Here is a 16,541-nt window from a genome sequence, read left to right as displayed (position 1 = left end):
GTTTCACATAGTTAAGTCATGGAGTCGCTTTGGCAGTTTACACCACTAACTGAGGTTTGTGTTAAAGAATGCTTTTTCACCCTTCACTCAATTACTAAATTAAAGTCATCAGCAGAGTTATACAACTGCCCTCATTAAATACTGGATTTGGTTTAAAATCTCATTATTTTGCTTCTCCCATTCAATATTTTACGAGGATCACAATGTTGCTGCACACTATTTTTGACATCTTCATTACTATTTAAGTTAAATGTTTTTGAATTCTAGAACTTACCAGACCGTTTTATGCCATTTTTCTTGAAATATTTAAGCTACAGTAATATAGACTGCATTGTAACTGATGTGTAAGACATTACCATCATTGTATGAATACAATCTTAAACAAATCCTCAGGGAAAATAGTCTTTTCTCACTGTTCATCCACATTCTCTTGGAATACTGGATAGCCAAAAGAGATCATAGAAATAATGGTAAGACAACAAAGCAGTGCTCTTTCCTGGTGATTTAGCTGAAAAAAGGCCGTTTTGATGAAGATCATATTCCCTATATATGGACATACCATACTGCATTTAAGCCATATACTTGAGAAAATATAATTCGAAATGCATCTCTGACTACCATTATTGTGAGAATAGCCTTCAACAAGGGTGTAGACGTCACTCATGCCCAGGCCTATAATCCAGCAGAGAATGTTTGACCTATTTGCTACTTTTGAACATGATTATTTACATTCCCTATTTATTTGGTGAGATTAGGTTACTAACCAGCGCCCCCAATCTCAAAACTCTTCCAACACTGCTGCTCGTTTACATCTTACAAAAGTCTGTCATTTGGCAGGAATAAATGGTAATAGCACCCTAACAGGGAATTAAAAATGTTTGACAACCAGCATAACATAGGCCCTTTCTTGCCGTATATACTATTTCAAATGTGCATGGTCTGAACATATGAATACAAAGCCTGTGTTACCAACTACAGCAAACACTTTAATATACTCTGGCAGCTACACACAAAGGCAAGCATGAGTTTATCGCTTAATCCTTAACCATAAAAACACACTGTGCAGCTGCCAATGGCATGTCTTTGTTAATTTCCAGTTTTGCGGAATATCGTTGGCAGGTTCTTAAAAAACGTGCAGTTGGTGTAGTCTAAAACAACGCTTAGGACTAATCTACCTCAACCACATACAATCAGCAAGGAAACAAATCTTAGCAAAAGCTTCAAAACAAGAAGGCTTCAAAATTTATAAAATGACAACCTAAATAAAAAAATAACAATAATAAAAAAATAACACCATCTTACAAAGAACAGGCAGGGGGTGTCAATGAGCTAGCATTAACGTGTAGAACAACTGCCCAGATTTATTCACCAAAATGTAGCCAAATGAGATAGTATGTAAATATATAATAAATCTTTGACGTTTTCACCTTTGGACTAATTTGGTTGCACGTGAACTAGAGGTATAAAAAAATTGAAAGGATACACAGACACTCTTAGGAGATGGCCAACAGTGGCGAAAGACAAAATCTATAGCCTCTTGTTTCGCCAAAAACTCACATTGAGTGAGTACCTGGTTTTTAGTATGCCCTGAATACTTGAAAGTTGCAAACAAGAGAACAGAAGAAAACAGTCTCACCTGAGCAACATTCCATGGCATCGGTTGAGTTGGCTGCACTCCATAGACCGGTTGCGGTACCCCAATGCCGAAGCTGGCTTGCTGTGCCATCATTCCATTTGGGTGGCCCATCATGGTGGGTTGAATGTTGCCCAGGTACCCTGCTGGAATACCCATGGGAGCAACCATGCCAGGATTTGGAGCCATCATGCCGCCAATTAATCCCCCTGCCTGAGCCACACCTGGAAAGCCACTGTAGGCTGTGGGATACGCCATCGGCGGAGCAGGTGACATGTACATTGCACCTGAAAAAATGCACAAAGAAAAATTATAGAGAAAAAGAGAAACCAGGTTGTTCCTGATGTGATGATGTGTTTGTTTAAAACAGATGGTTTAAAAAAAACTGTACACCAGCAGTAAGTGGTATGTACAATGAGTTACTTAAAACATACCCCTAGAACACAAAGGCACGGGTACGGCTTCCATGGATTACCAGTTACTTAAATGTTACTGCTTCATTAAGTACACAGAATTTTCAATAATGTAAGAAACCAACAAAATGATTATCCAGGGCTTGCCGTACAATTAGGTTATTATTTTGCAGCTACTTATGATCGAGACGTTTTCTGCATTACAGACATAGGTGCTTACATGAACATATTCCAAACAGATGAGAAAGGACCTTAGACGGTGTGAATGTGGAAAGGGAAGTATTGTCCAACCACACATAGCTGCTTATGTGTCCATTTGCAGAACATATTTTCGTATTACACAGAAACCTGCCATTAGCTTCAAGTGCTTTGGGAGATAGGCAACAGGGTATCCCCCAAGTAGGACACAGATATATAGGTTACCTCCATAGAATGCACCTAACACTGCTCAGGAACACAGCTGGCACTGTGTTGCAGAACGTGCTGACTGCAAAAGCTCCAGAGAAAAATCTCATAACAAAAATGCAACACTGCCATTATGCCATAGAATGTATCCATCACTCCGACGCATACCACAAGCCTGTGAAATCTAATAAATAATAATAATAATAAAACATTTATTAAGCGCATGGCTGCACAGCTGTGTATCCCCGCGCTGATTGCTGAAAAAACTCACAGAGAATCAAGCAGAGGAAAAGAATGACAGGTTTATTGAGGAAAGAGGTGGGTTTTCAGGTTTGCTCTGAAAAGGGTTTCCGAGGGTTCCATTCTTAAATGAATCGGAAGAGCATTCCAATATTTCACTCCTAGGTAGCGAAAGGAGCGGCCACCAATTTTTGCTCTGTGGACGCGGGGGAGTTTGAAAAGGGACATTCCTGAGGACCTAAGGTCTCTGGTAGGGCGGTGGATGGTCATGAGGCCTCTTAAATAGGTGGGATCCTTGTTGTGGGCTATCTTGTGGGCATAGCAGAGGCTCTTGAATTTTATTCTCTCCCTTACGGGGAGCCAGTGCAGTTTGGACAATGCCGTCTTGGCAGAAGTTCTTTTGGGAAGGCCTAGTACCAAGCGGGCTGCCGCATTTTGTACGCATTGCAGCTGGTGAAGATGTTTTTGGTTGAGGCCTAAAAGGAGGGCATTCCCATAGTCCAGGTGAGGTGTAATAAGTGCATGCACAATAGTTTTCCTGGCTTTGATAGGAATCAGGTCAATGATTTTTCTAAGAATTCTTAATGTGCCAATGCATTTTCCAATGATCTTGTTCACTTGGGATTTTCCTGATAGATCAGAGTCGATCATGATCCCAAGGTTCTTGACCTTCTCAACAGGTCGAGGGCATTCGCCAAGAGATGTGGGCCACCACGCTTGAGACCATAGAGAGGTTTTGTTCCCTATCACTAACACCTCTGTTTTGTCTCCGTTAAGCCGGAGGCAATTACTGCCCATCCACATGGCAACCGCAGCCATGCACTCCGAGAAGTTGGAGGCATACTTCTCGGTATCAGGAGTAAGCTTAAACATAAGCTGAGTGTCATCGGCGTAGCTAACAATGCCAACCCCAAAGTTCTCTATGATCTGAGCCAGGGGTTCCATATAGATGTTGAACAATGTAGGGCTCAAACTAGAGCCCTGTGGAACCCCATAGCTCACAGCCCGAGAAGATGATTTAAAGGGCGGGCAATGAAGCTGGAAAGATCTATTCGTGAGGAAAGATTTAATCCACGCCAATGCATAGTCTTTTACTCCGATATCTGAAAGACGGGACAGCAGCGTGGCATGTAGCACAGTATCGAAAGCGGCGCTTAAGTCAAGCATGACCAACGCTGCTGTTTCACCCTCGTCCACCATCTTGCGGATATATTCCGTGGAATACAAGACAGCTGTCTCCGTGGAGTAGTTAGGTCTGAAACCGGATTGAGTGGGGTGGAGAATGTTTTCTGCCTCTAAAAACGCCATTAGTTGGATGTTAACTATTTTTTCTATTATTTTGGCGCATTGAGGCAATAGATATATTGGCCTGAGATTTTGGAATTGGGTGACCGGAATGTTAGGTTTTTTTTTCAGGGGAATGACCTGGGCGTTTTTCCAAGCCTCCGGGACATGGCATTCTTTGAAAGAGAGGGTAATGAGTTGGCTTATTTGATCCATAAGGGTATTGTCCATGATGTCTTTGCATTTATCTAACGGACACACATCATTAGGGGAGCCAGAGTGGATGCTGTTGATTATGCTGGACAGTTTTTCTTTGTCGGGAGTGTGAAAATGGGTAAGAATGTTTTTGTGAAGAGGGGGTATTATCTTACCGGATGTGGGGGGAGTGGAGAAAGTGACATGAATTTTCTCTACTTTATTGACAAAGAAGTCTGCAATTTTTTCGCATAGCTCATTAGAATACGTATCCTGCGTATCCAGGCTCGACGTGTCTGTTAGTTCCTTATAAATCCGAAATAATTCTTTAGATGGATTTATAGCCTATTCAATTCTGTTTTGATAGAAGAGACTTTTTTCCTCTCTTATAAGTCTCTGATAAGACTTTAATTCTTGTTTGTAGGTCTCCTTCAGTTCCGTGGAGTAGTTCTTTCTCCATTTTCTTTCAGTCGCTTTACAACGGGCTTTAGCTACCTTTAATTTTTCTGAGAACCACGGTTCAGATTTTGTTCTCCTGGCTGGGGGCTTACAAGTCCAAGGAGCAATTTTGTCAAGTGCCTTACTTAACCATAATTCATAAGAGTTCCAGGTATCTTGTAGGGACTGACCTTGGGGAGGGGGGTGGATTTTTAATTCGTCAATCAGGCGTTCTGGGGTATAGTTTTTCCAGTTGCGCCGCTTGGCATACAAGGGTTTGTGGACAGTATTCTTAGTCCTGGTTTTAGGTATGTTGAACATGATCATATGGTGGTCTGACCAAATGATTGGGACCGGAGGTTGTATATCAATGCCTTTCCAAGTCGCAAAGATAGGGTCGAGAAGATGGCCATGTTTGTGTGTGGGAGAAGTGGAGAGCAGAGTAATCCCCAAAGCATGTAGGGCAGTCTTCAGTAGTTGGGCTTCCTTAGCATAGGGATCTTCAAAATGAAGATTAAGATCGCCTAGAATCATAAAATTGTTGTATTTGATAGCTAGTTGCGTCGCCGTTTCTATTAGCTGATTGCAAAAAGGAGTGGCATTACCAGGGGGCCGATAAATGAGAAGCCCAGTGATGGTCATACAAGGGGTCACTTTAATGGTGAAAGTGCCGCTTTCACTGTTAGTGATGCCCTTGTTAGTGAGGGTGCATTCCAGTTCTTTTTTAAAGATCATTGCAAGACCTCCACCGCGCTGTATAGGCCTATCAATTCTCAGTAAGCTGTAGTTCAGCGGGACTGTCTCAAGTATTTCGGGGGATGAGGATTCTTCTAGCCAGGTTTCTGTTAAAAACATTACATCAAAGTCATGATTTAATAGTAGGTCGTGAAGTTCCAGTTTGTGTTTGACCATGGATCTACAATTAAGTAGCATCAATTTAAGATTAGGTGCAGGGTGGTTAGGGTTGGGATCGTTAACAAAGCGAAAGTTGCATGAATTGCATTGTGAAGGCAGCGCATTGGGGTCTATGGAGTGATAGCATGATTTAGTAGGGGTCTTACAGATTTCAAGTAGAGTCTCGCGTGTGTAGCGGATTTGCTGATGAAAGAGCGCTGTCTCGGGTGCCTGCGCGATGACATTATGACCAGAGTCCCCTGCCCCGCGTCCCGTCTGGTCGCGGACGGGCGCAGACGGGCAGGACTCTGGCTTGACTCCGGCGCGCGATCGGCGAACACGCAATGCGCGTCCGCTGCGCGGAGCCATGGACGTATGTTTTTAAGCGCTCGAAGCGCGACGTACAGCGCGAGCCCTCACAAAGATGGCCGCTGCCTGACTCAATGCCAATCTAATGTCCCACCTGATGCCGGTCTAACAATCGACCGCTTCCCAGGACAGGCAAGAGTTGAATCTAGCTATTGAAAATAGTCCAAGTACAGATCAGCGAGCAGCGCTAATGTGGCAGGTAATTCTATTCTAGAATTCAGTGCGAGGGGGAGGGAGCGGACACACGGGAATAAAGTGAAAATTCAGCACACAATAGTAAAAGCAGCCTCCCGGCTCAAGCCTCAGGAGGATTTTAAAAGCAATCAAGTTCCTGCTCGGATTTCCTGGTTTTAAGCGCTCGAAGCGCGACGTGCAGCGCGAGCCCTCACAAAGATGGCCGCTGCCTGACTCACTGCCAATCTAATGTCCCACCTGATGCCGGTCTAACAATCGACCGCGTCCCAGGACAGGCAAGAGTTGAATCTAGCTATTGAAAATAGTCCAAGTACAGATCAGCGAGCAGCGCTAATGTGGCAGGTAATTCTATTCTAGAATTCAGTGCGAGGGGGAGGGAGCGGACACACGAGAATAAAGTGAAAATTCAGCACACAATAGTTAAAGCAGCCTCCCGGCTCAAGCCTCAGGAGGATTTTAAAAGCAATAAACACCATCATGACAACAAAACCCAGCATTCGTCAGAGAACAGGGTCTTCACTGCAACACATGTTTACTGGGAACACTTTTCATGGTCATAGATAAAAATATATTTGCACTACTAAAAGAAAGAAAATACCAAAGTATGCATAATGGCGAAGCTGTTGGAGCAGAGAAGATGGCAAATGAGACTGAAGCATGGGCTAGATGCTCGTTGGGAGTAATTGTGCCTCATGGTAGCAATGCTTTCTTTGGTGGAGCAGATGTTTTGGTTGCTTTTTTACCTGTGCAAAGTCGCTTTCCATTTTTATAAGCATTTTGTTAGTGCTTCAGAACTGTACAAGACCAAATGCATGGGCGCTTATAAAGAAATAGTACTGCATGAGCTGGCCTGACAGACACAAACAATGGAAAAATGACACCTACATTTTGAAGAAACACCTTCAAATTGTAATTTTCCACCATTGTCCAACAAGCTAAATTGGACTAATACATGTTTTATTGGTTGCACTTTCTACTTGTGAAGTCATTAACTTATGAAGTGCACCTCTAAAACATGTGGTTGTCCTTGGATTTAGCAGTGGATGGTGTAAAGGAATTCTCATCAACAGCAAAGATAACAACTTTTTTCTTTAAAAATCTGTAAGCCTCAAAGGTCTGAGGAAGACCTCCCCAATTACACAAAAAAGAAATCTCTAAACCAGCCCACTACTGGTGAAGCATACTGTTAGTGGTTTATGAAAGTGTTTCTGCCTGTCCACAGTGCCAGCATTAGCTGCAGTTTGAGCGGCAGTCTTCCATGTACTTTTACCTGTAGCAGGCATACATCTTCCCTAAGTGCCAGACAAAAGTAATGCCCATGCCAAATTTAGGCTGGGGGGGTCTAGGCATCAACCTATACCGCTGAGTGGTATTAAAGGGTTTAATGATCAATTTCTTCTGCTTCTCTCCATCTAAAGATCAGAGGGGTGATCGGAGCACTCTTTTTTAAAATTATTACTAATCGTAGTTTAATCCTGTATTTCGATCTGTATGCTGCGCCTGATAGAGCGTACCTAAACACTCCTGACTAAATGAACTGTGGGACTAGCTTGCTAAGTTGCCTGCTAGACTCAGGTGCGCACTACTTGAATAGATTTATATCTTTAACACATTAAACAATATTTTTCAACACTTAGTATACAATTTATTTTCAATAAGTTTAATCTATTAGATATTCAGTCTCCAACATATGTTTTCACAATGAGTGTAATACAAAGCAAATGTTCAATTCAATATGTAATAGTACAATATAGTATAATACAATAACATTTTTAGTTGTGGATGTCGATGGTCCAATGCATGCTTTATTGAAGAACTCCATAGACCCTTACGAACACACGCCATTTCTGCGTACGGTATGTTACAGGACTACACAGTGAAAGCACGTGTTTATTTTTGAAACTAGTTAGATTTAGAATGTTCCTAACGTCGCATATTGTTGTCTTTGCAGGTTGTGTTTACTACGATCCACTTAGTATTGTAAGTAAATCAGCATGTTCTTATAACACCGATGATTACGATGGAGTAGGCACCTTACGGTCATGTATTATTCTTTCTTGTAGGATCACGATAGTTCCGCCTTTCACCCAGAGAGGTGAAGTTATCCATAGATGGGAGTGAGTTTTATATTTGTCTGTCAACTTCTACACATGGAGATATTAATTTAGGTGGCGGCTCTTTCTTTTCACGTTCTATACGGAGTTATTTTTCCAACCTAAAACAGTTGACTTTTATGACCTGAAACAACTAGATGTAAATTGAATATGACCATGTTTAAGAGATTGTTCATTCTTTATAAATCACAGAACTTTTGAAGAATATCATTCATTTTGATGTTAATTGAATATGATTACGCTTAAGGTATTCAATTTATTTGCTTGAAACTTTTTGCTTTTTCCTAGTGTTGCCCCTGACGAAGGGACTTCATTTACGTCCCGAAATGCATTGGGCCATCGACATCCACAACAAAAAATGTTATTGTTTTATACTATATTGTACTATTACATATTGAATTGAACATTTGCTTTGTATTCCAGTGATTGTGAAAACATATGTTGGAGACTGAATATCTAATAGATTAAACTTATTGAAAATAAATTGTATACTAAAAGTGTTGAAAAATATTGTTTAATGTGTTAAAGATATAAATCTATTCAAGTAGTGCGCACCTGAGTCTCTCCATCTAAAGGCATGTCTAAAACCTTGGACTGGCTAATGGTGAAAAAACAGACAGTCTCAGCAAGCATTACATTTTCATGGCAAAAATAAATAACCCTTTCTCTTTCAACAGTAAAAAAGCAGAATCAAGGGCAGATTGAATCCAAGCCAGCAGCCACCTCCTAAACTCAGCAAGATAATCCACTCCCGCCTTCGCTAGCTGCTGCACCAAATAAGGGTAGCTGTCCAAATAAACTGCAGAATTCAGGGTCCTCAATGCCAGAGAAGCATTGCACAAACAGTGTTCACTGCACCAATGTCTTTTCACAGACAAAGTAAACAGGCATTGGCATAGCCAATAGGTCTAGCCGACGGGAGCTTTTAAGTGTTTAGTTATCCAGTAGAATAGGGTTTTGGGGGCGGGTTGGGTGAATTTAGCTTTAAGCAATGTTGCACCATTAAAAAAGGGTGGTAATCGGCATAATGCACTTCCTTATGTGCGGTACGGCAGGTAGCACAAAAGAGAAGCTTCTTGTGCACTTGATTATTTAGCGCTCCCATGTGCAGCTTCCAATACAACACTAAAAGATGCAAGGCAGGAGTGAGGAGAAAGGCCAGCAGGACTGTGTTACCATTTTAGAGAAACCTAAATATGTACATTGATATGACCACCGAGAAGCATTAGAGATTCCCTGATTGGAAGAGGGCGAAGGTTAAAATAAAAATAAAATGGGCATGTGCGCACGAGAGAGCACGATAAATCAAGACATGAAATGTACAAATATTTAAAAGATACATTTGCAACACAGAACAATTTATGTGTTTAATAAAGTGAATTGATTGCTCATCTCTCGAGTCTGGGAGGGGATATGCTCTCCTGGAAAGTAATAAATGAATGTTGGTGGAATACACACAACCAGCAACACAGGGTAAGTATACATGATTAGAGTGAACTGGGTGTTCCAATGATTTAAATATGTGTGGATATGACGTGCAGACCAGTGGTGCAACTTGGTTAAGGTTCCGGTTTCTGAAAGGGTGAAGAAAAAGGGGAGGATGAACAAATGAAAAGTAAATTAATGAGACGTGCACAGATCGGGTCATAAAAGCTGTCATTTTAAGTCAAAAAGCAAGACAGTTCATTATCCCAAGCGTGCGGGAGCCTTATGACTGGTACACGGAAGTAAATTACGTGAAAATATCGTGTAGTACGTATGAGTGCAACAATGAAGAGAAACCAAAACATGCAGCAGCTCGTGAAGTGTGTGAACTTATCAAGCGCCAACAGTGTCCACGTAGGAATCTGTATCTCAATAATAGCAAAGTGAAGTAGTCGCATTCCTGATTATGATGACGAGTGGACACAAGTAACATGCTTTCTTGCTTTCAGTGCCCTGTTGCGCTAAACTTAGTGAAAAATACAGTGAATCTTGTTAAATTTCCATGAGAAACCCGTAGTGATGGCGTACTCAAGGGAATAGAGTGTCTAGATAACCATAGAGTGTAAAACTAAATGTAAAGGCATGTAACCAATGGAAAACAGGAAAACAAGACTGGGTCGGAATGTTGATATAAACAAATATAAAATAATGATGAAGTACTAGGGAAGGCCGACAATCTTTAAACTTACGTTTACAAGAAACAAGGAACGAGAAACAGCATAATGCTTATACAAAAGCAGAATAAATAAATTCCACAGACAGCATACAGAGTACTGGAATAACATGCCACCCCTCCCCTGCATCCCTCCCGCCAGGCAAGGAAGCAGTAAACAGTACCGCCCACACAGTCTAGAAAGGTTTGCATGGTTTTGGATGGAATATGCTACTTACCAGTATGCATCTGTTCTTGGCATGTAGGGCTGCTGACATTCATATCTGTGCATAGATCGCCGCCTAGTGTTGTGTCCGGATGATTGCACATTGTTGTCCTGGAAGAGTCTTCGAAGTATCACGAGATAGGTGGCTCCTCCCCTGGACTACAGTGCGCATGGGCATCCTCTCTATCCTCAGATTGTTTTTTGCCATTGTGGCAGAGATGGAGTATGCTACAGTAAGTGATGTCCATGCTAAGAAGTAATAGTGAATGCTACAGCTGCGACAGGCACCGGGGAGGAGGGTGGGCGATATGAATGTCAGCAACCCTACATGCCAAGAACAGATGCATACTGGTAAGTAGCATATTCCGTTTGAGGCATGTGGGCTGCTGAATTCATATCTGTGCATAGAATGTATAGCAGTCTCTCCCCTAGCGGTGGTTGCCCGTGCCAGCTGCAGCAGTCTGAAAAAGAGTTTTGAGAACAGCCTGTCCTACAGCTGCTTGGAGTGTACATCTACGCAGTAGTGTTAGGTAAATGTATGTATGGTAGTCCATGTGGCTGCTCTACATATACCCTCTAGAGGAATGTTTCCTAGGAAAGCCATGGATGCCCCCATTTTGTGTGTGGAATGCGCTCTTGGGGGAACTGTTAAGTGCATCCAAATATGTTACATTAAACTAAACGCACTTTAACTATCCATCTAGCTAAACCATTTTTTGAAATAGGGTTGCCTTTGTGCTGTGGTGAAAAGGCAACAAACAACTGTTTTGTCTTCCTGAAATCTTTTGTCCTGTCTATGTAATATAGGAGAGCCCTCTTAACATCTAGTGTGTGTAGAGCCCTTTCAGGTACTGACTGTGGATTTGGGAAGAACACTGGCAGTTCTATTGTTTGATTGATGTGGAAGTGGGATACCACTTTGGGCATGAATTTAGGGTTTGTCCTAAGCATGACCCTATTCGCGTGAATTTGAATGAATGGCTCTTGAATAGTTAGGGCTTGCAGCTCACTAACTCTTCTAAGCGAAGTAATTGCTACGAGAAAAGCCACCTTCCATGTTAAAAATTGAATTTCACACGAGTGTAAAGGTTCAAAAGGTGGTCCCATTTGTCTCGTTAGAACAACGTTTAGGTTCCAGACAGGTGAAGGTGGGTGTTTTGGGGATGGGGGGAAGGGGGGCGATCACTCGTTTGAGCCCCTCCATGAATGCTTTAATTGCAGGCACTCTGAATAGCGAAAGGTGCTGCCTGTTCTGAAGGTAAGCTGCTATGGCAGCTAAGTGTATCCTTATGGATGTATAGGCTAGATTGCAGCGGTGTAGGTGCAAAAGATAGCATATGATATTTTGAGTTGATGCGTCTAGTGGGTTTATGTAATTGTGGTTACAATAAATGACAAAACGTTTCCACTTTGCTGCATAGCATGCTCTTGTTGTAGGTCTTCTTGCCTCCTTGATAATGTTCATGCAGTCCGGAGGTAAGTTTAGGTAGCCAAACTCTAGGACTTCAGGAGCCAGATTGCAAGGTTCAGCTGCTGCGGATCTGGGTGCTGAATGTCTCCATGGCTCTGCGTTAAGAGACTGGGTGTTAGTCGTCGTCTTTGATGAGGCACCACGGAAAGTTCTAGGAACGTGGTGTACCACGGTTGCCTCGCCCATGTTTGAGCAACCAGGATTAGCGTAATTGAATGCTGGAGCAGTTTGCGTGCCACCAGCGGTATCAACGGTGCTGGTGGAAAAGCGTAGGCAAATTTGCCTGACCAGTTCATCCATATCGCATTGCCCTAAGACTGCGGGTGTGGGAACCTTGCGGCGAAGTACTGGCATTTTGCATTTTCTTTTGTGGCGAACAGGTCTAACTCTGGTTGTCCCCACTGTTGGAAGTATGGTTGTAGCACTGTGGGATGAATCTCCCACTCGTGCACCTGTTGGCTGTGTCTGCTGAGCAGATCCGCTATTTGATTGTCCTTGCCTGGGAGGTGTTCCGCCATGAGAAAAATGTTCCTCTGAATGGCCCACTTCCACACGCTCTGAGCTAGATGTGACAGCTGTGGAGAGTGTGTTTCTGTTTCTGTAGGTAGTACATTGCAGTCATGTTGTCCATCCGGACCAACACTGTCTTGTTGCACAATGTACTTTGAACGCTTTCATTGCCATAAAAACTGCCATCAGCTCCAGTAGGTTGATGTGCATTTTCTATTGCTGCGCGGTCCATAAGCCCTGCACTGTGCGGTGGAGGACATGGGTCCCCCACACCATCAGGGATGAGCCCGTCGCCAACACTATTTGTGGTACAGGCTCCTGGAACAGTAGTCCCTTGCAAAGGTTTTGTGGATTCCACCAATGCAGAGAGTTGTATGCACGACTGGTCACCAACACTAGGTCGTTTAATTGTCCTAGAGCCTGGTTCCACTGCCGTGCTAGGCACTCCTGCAGCGGACGCATGTGAAGTCTCGCGTGAGGGACTATGAAAATGCATGAGGCCATCATGCCTGTCAGTTGCATAAACCCTCGGGCTGGGAGCGAGTGTTGGGGCCTGAACCTTTGGATTAGCGTCTGAATGCTGCTTATTCTGACAGAATTTGGCTGTGCTTTTGCTGCCAGTGTGTCTATTGTTGCTCCCAGGTACTGTTGTACGTGGGCAGGCTGAAGATGGGACTTGTTGTAGTTCAGCGAGAAACCTAAACTGTGCAGGAGGTGAATCGTGCGTGACATGTGGCTGGCACATTGCTGGGCTGACTGTGCTTGTATTAGCCAGTCGTCCAGATATGGATAGACAAGCTACTGTTGCTAGGCACTTGGTGAACACCCTTGAGGCTGTTGTTACCCCAAAAGGGAGGACTTTGAATTGGTAGTGCTGATTTTGTATTGTAAACCTGAGATATTTCCTGTGTGCCGGGTGTATCGGTATATGGAAATATGTGTCTTTGAGGTCTAGTGTTGCGAGGATGTCTCCTCGACGCAACAGTAGTAATACCTGCTGTAGAGTGATCATGTGGAAATACTCTGATAAGATGTATTGGTTTAGGGGCCCGAGGTCCAAAATTGGTCTGAGAGACCCGTCCTTTTTGGGGAATAGGAAGTACAGAGAGTACACCCCTGTACCCTGGTGTTCTAAGGGTACTAGTTCTATGGCCCCTTTTTGTAGCATGCGGATGACTTCTTGCTGCAATAAGTGTAGGTGTTCTGCGGACATAGGACGGTGTCTTGGGGGTATGTTGGGTGGTGTGGAGATTAATTGTAGGCAATAGCCATGCTGTATAATTTGCCTCACCCACCTGTCTGTAGTTATGTTTTCCCAGACTGGCAGGAACTGCTCTAATCTTCCCCCGACCGGTGTTACATGGTCTGGGGGTAGTGACAAGAAGTTACTGTTTGGTGTTGGTAGAGGATCTGGTGTTATTCCCTCGTCCTCTACCCTTTGTGTTATTGCCACGGTATCCACCACTACTGTTTTTGTTGTAGGTGTTTTGTGTGTTGCCTTTGTTGTATGAGGTTTGCTGTGTTGAGCCTCCTCTTGCAGCTCCTCTGTTGCCGGAGCGACGAAAGGAGCCGCCTCTGTATTGTTGTGACTGCAAGGCTCCCATAGACTTGGCTGTCTCGGTATCCTTCTTCATTTTGTCTAATATTGTGTCCACATCAGGGCCAAATAAAAAAAATCAGGGTTTACAGGTTGATTGAGTAAAGTGCTTTGAACCTCATTCTTAAACCCAGAGATGCGTAGCCACGCATGTCTTCTGAGCAGGACATTGGTATTGATGAACAAGTTACTTACCTTCGGTAACGCTTTTTCTGGTAGATACTATATCTGCCTGTGGATTCCTCACCTTGTGAATATCCCCCTTGCGTCTGCAACATTCGGAAATTCTTTTCGTAGGCTCGCGCCGACGTGGAAAGGACGTCACAGAGACACCGCTCCGTTCGCGACTCCGCTGACGTCACCGACGCCTATAATAGGCCCACGCCGACGTGATGACATCAGTTCCGCCTTTTTTCCGTGCCATCGAGGCACACGGACGGACCAATGAAATAAGCAATATACACAATAAACAATTGCCAAGGAGAAAATATATAGTGTTGAGCAAATGCAAGAAAGCAAATAAAGCAACTCCTTAACAATCCAACATAATAACAATATAATACAATAACTCTGGTAAAGAAGAGTGGACAACGGGGAGGCGGGTGGGTCAGTGAGGAATCCACAGGCAGATATAGTATCTACCAGAAAAAGCGTTACCGAAGGTAAGTAACTTGTTCTTCTGATAGATACATCTGCCATGTGGATTCCTCACCTTGTGAATAGAGTCCCACAGCAGTCCCCACTCCCGGAGGAGGGTGTCCACTCTTCTAAACCAGGAAATCCTGAAGGACAGAGCGCGCAAAGTGACCGTCCCTCCTCACTTCGGAATCCAAGCAGTAATGCTTCGCGAAAGTGTGGAGGGAAGACCAGGTTGCCGCCCTACAAATGTCCTCCACAGGAACACCTCTAGCCAAAGCTGAGGTTGACGACTTAGCTCTAGTTGAATGAGCCCTAATACCCTCTGGAGGTTCCTTACCGGCCAAAGAGTAGCAGATCTTTATACACAGAACGATCCATCTTGATAAAGTCCTTATATGGACCGCTCTTCCCTTCTTGCAGCCAGCAAAGCCAACGAAGAGTTGATCATCCAAGCGACAGTCTTTAGTTCTGTCCAAACAAAAAGACACCGCCCTCTTAGGGTCCAGACGGTACAACCTCTCCTCCTCCTTGGAAGGGTGCGGGAGAGGATAAAAGGTAGGGAGGGTAATGGATTGACCAAGGTGGAAAGGAGTCACCACCTTAGGAAGGAAAGCAGCCCTGGTCCTTAGAACCATCCGATCAGCATGTATGGTCAGGAACGGGGGCTTGGAACTAAGAGCTTGAAGCTCACTCACCCTCTTTGCCGAGGTTATTGCAACGAGGAAAACTGCCTTAAAGGTTAAAAGCCTCATAGGACATTTATGAAGAGGCTCAAAGGGAGAGCCCATCAGAAAAGTCAAGACAAGATTCAAGTCCCACTGAGGTACAATAAAAGGAGTAGGAGGGAACTTGTTTACAAGACCCTTCAAAAACCTTAAAACTACAGGAGACTTAAAAAGAGAGGGCTGATCAGGCAAACAAATAAAAGCAGACAGCGCCGAAAGATAGCCCTTAACCGTGGCAACTGCAAGCCCCTGTTGCGCCAAAGAAAGAGCAAACTGGAGCACATCTGATAAATGGGCTCTCAAAGGGTCAATATCATTCTCACCACACCAAGTGACAAATCTAGACCATCTACATGAATAGACAGTCTTAGAGGAGTCACGCCTGGCAGACAAAATGACATCCACCACGTAAGACGTGAGAGAATAGGAAATCAGGTTGCCCCGTTCAATCTCCAGGCATGAAGGTGCAATGTCTGGAGGTGGGGGTGTAGAACCTGCCCCTCCATCTGAGAGAGGAGGTCTGCCCTGAGAGGGAGACGGGTGAGAGGAGAGGTGGAGTAGATCTGTATACCACACCCTTCTTGGCCAATCCGGGGCGACCAATATAACTTGGGCCCGATCTTGGCGAATCTTCCTCAGAACCCGAGGAATCAAAGGTATGGGAGGAAACGCGTAAAGGAGTTGATCTCCCCAACTCAACTGAAACGCGTCCCCCAAGGCTCCTTGCATCGGATACTGGAGACTGCGGAATGACGGGCAGTGAGCATTCTCGCGAGTGGCAAACAGGTCCACCCGAGGAGTCCCCCACGTCCGAAAGACGTGACGAACCACCTCCGGGTGAAGCCTCCACTCGTGGTCGGCAGAGAACTGCCGGCTGAGACTGTCTGCACGCACGTTCAGAACTCCGGCCAGATGATTCGCCATCAGACAAATCTGGTGGTCCTGAGCCCAGGACCAGAGACGCAGAGCCTCCCTGCAGAGACACTGCGACCCCACTCCTCCCTGCTTGTTGATGTACCACATCGCGGTCGTGTTGTCCGTCAGGACTTGGATCGA

The 16,541-nt window shown here is 44.1% G+C and overlaps 1 protein-coding gene across 2 annotated transcripts in view; it reads right to left on the bottom strand.

Moving 5' to 3' along the window:
* The window catches only part of SMAP2 (small ArfGAP2), a 179,399-nt gene that overhangs the window by 28,941 nt on the left and 133,917 nt on the right, over positions 1 to 16,541 (bottom strand). For both annotated transcript variants that reach the window (XM_086948280.1, XM_086948279.1), the window contains exon 9: positions 1,637 to 1,920. In XM_086948280.1, the coding sequence (XP_086804406.1) occupies positions 1,637 to 1,920 (284 nt within the window). The remainder of the gene's footprint in view (positions 1 to 1,636; positions 1,921 to 16,541) is intronic.

This window comes from Lissotriton vulgaris, unplaced genomic scaffold (genome assembly GCF_964263255.1).
Source record: "Lissotriton vulgaris unplaced genomic scaffold, aLisVul1.2 SCAFFOLD_2217, whole genome shotgun sequence".
NCBI lineage: Eukaryota > Metazoa > Chordata > Amphibia > Caudata > Salamandridae > Lissotriton > Lissotriton vulgaris.
Note: the sequence above shows the minus strand (reverse complement) of the source record. Positions and strands in the feature narration are given on the sequence as shown.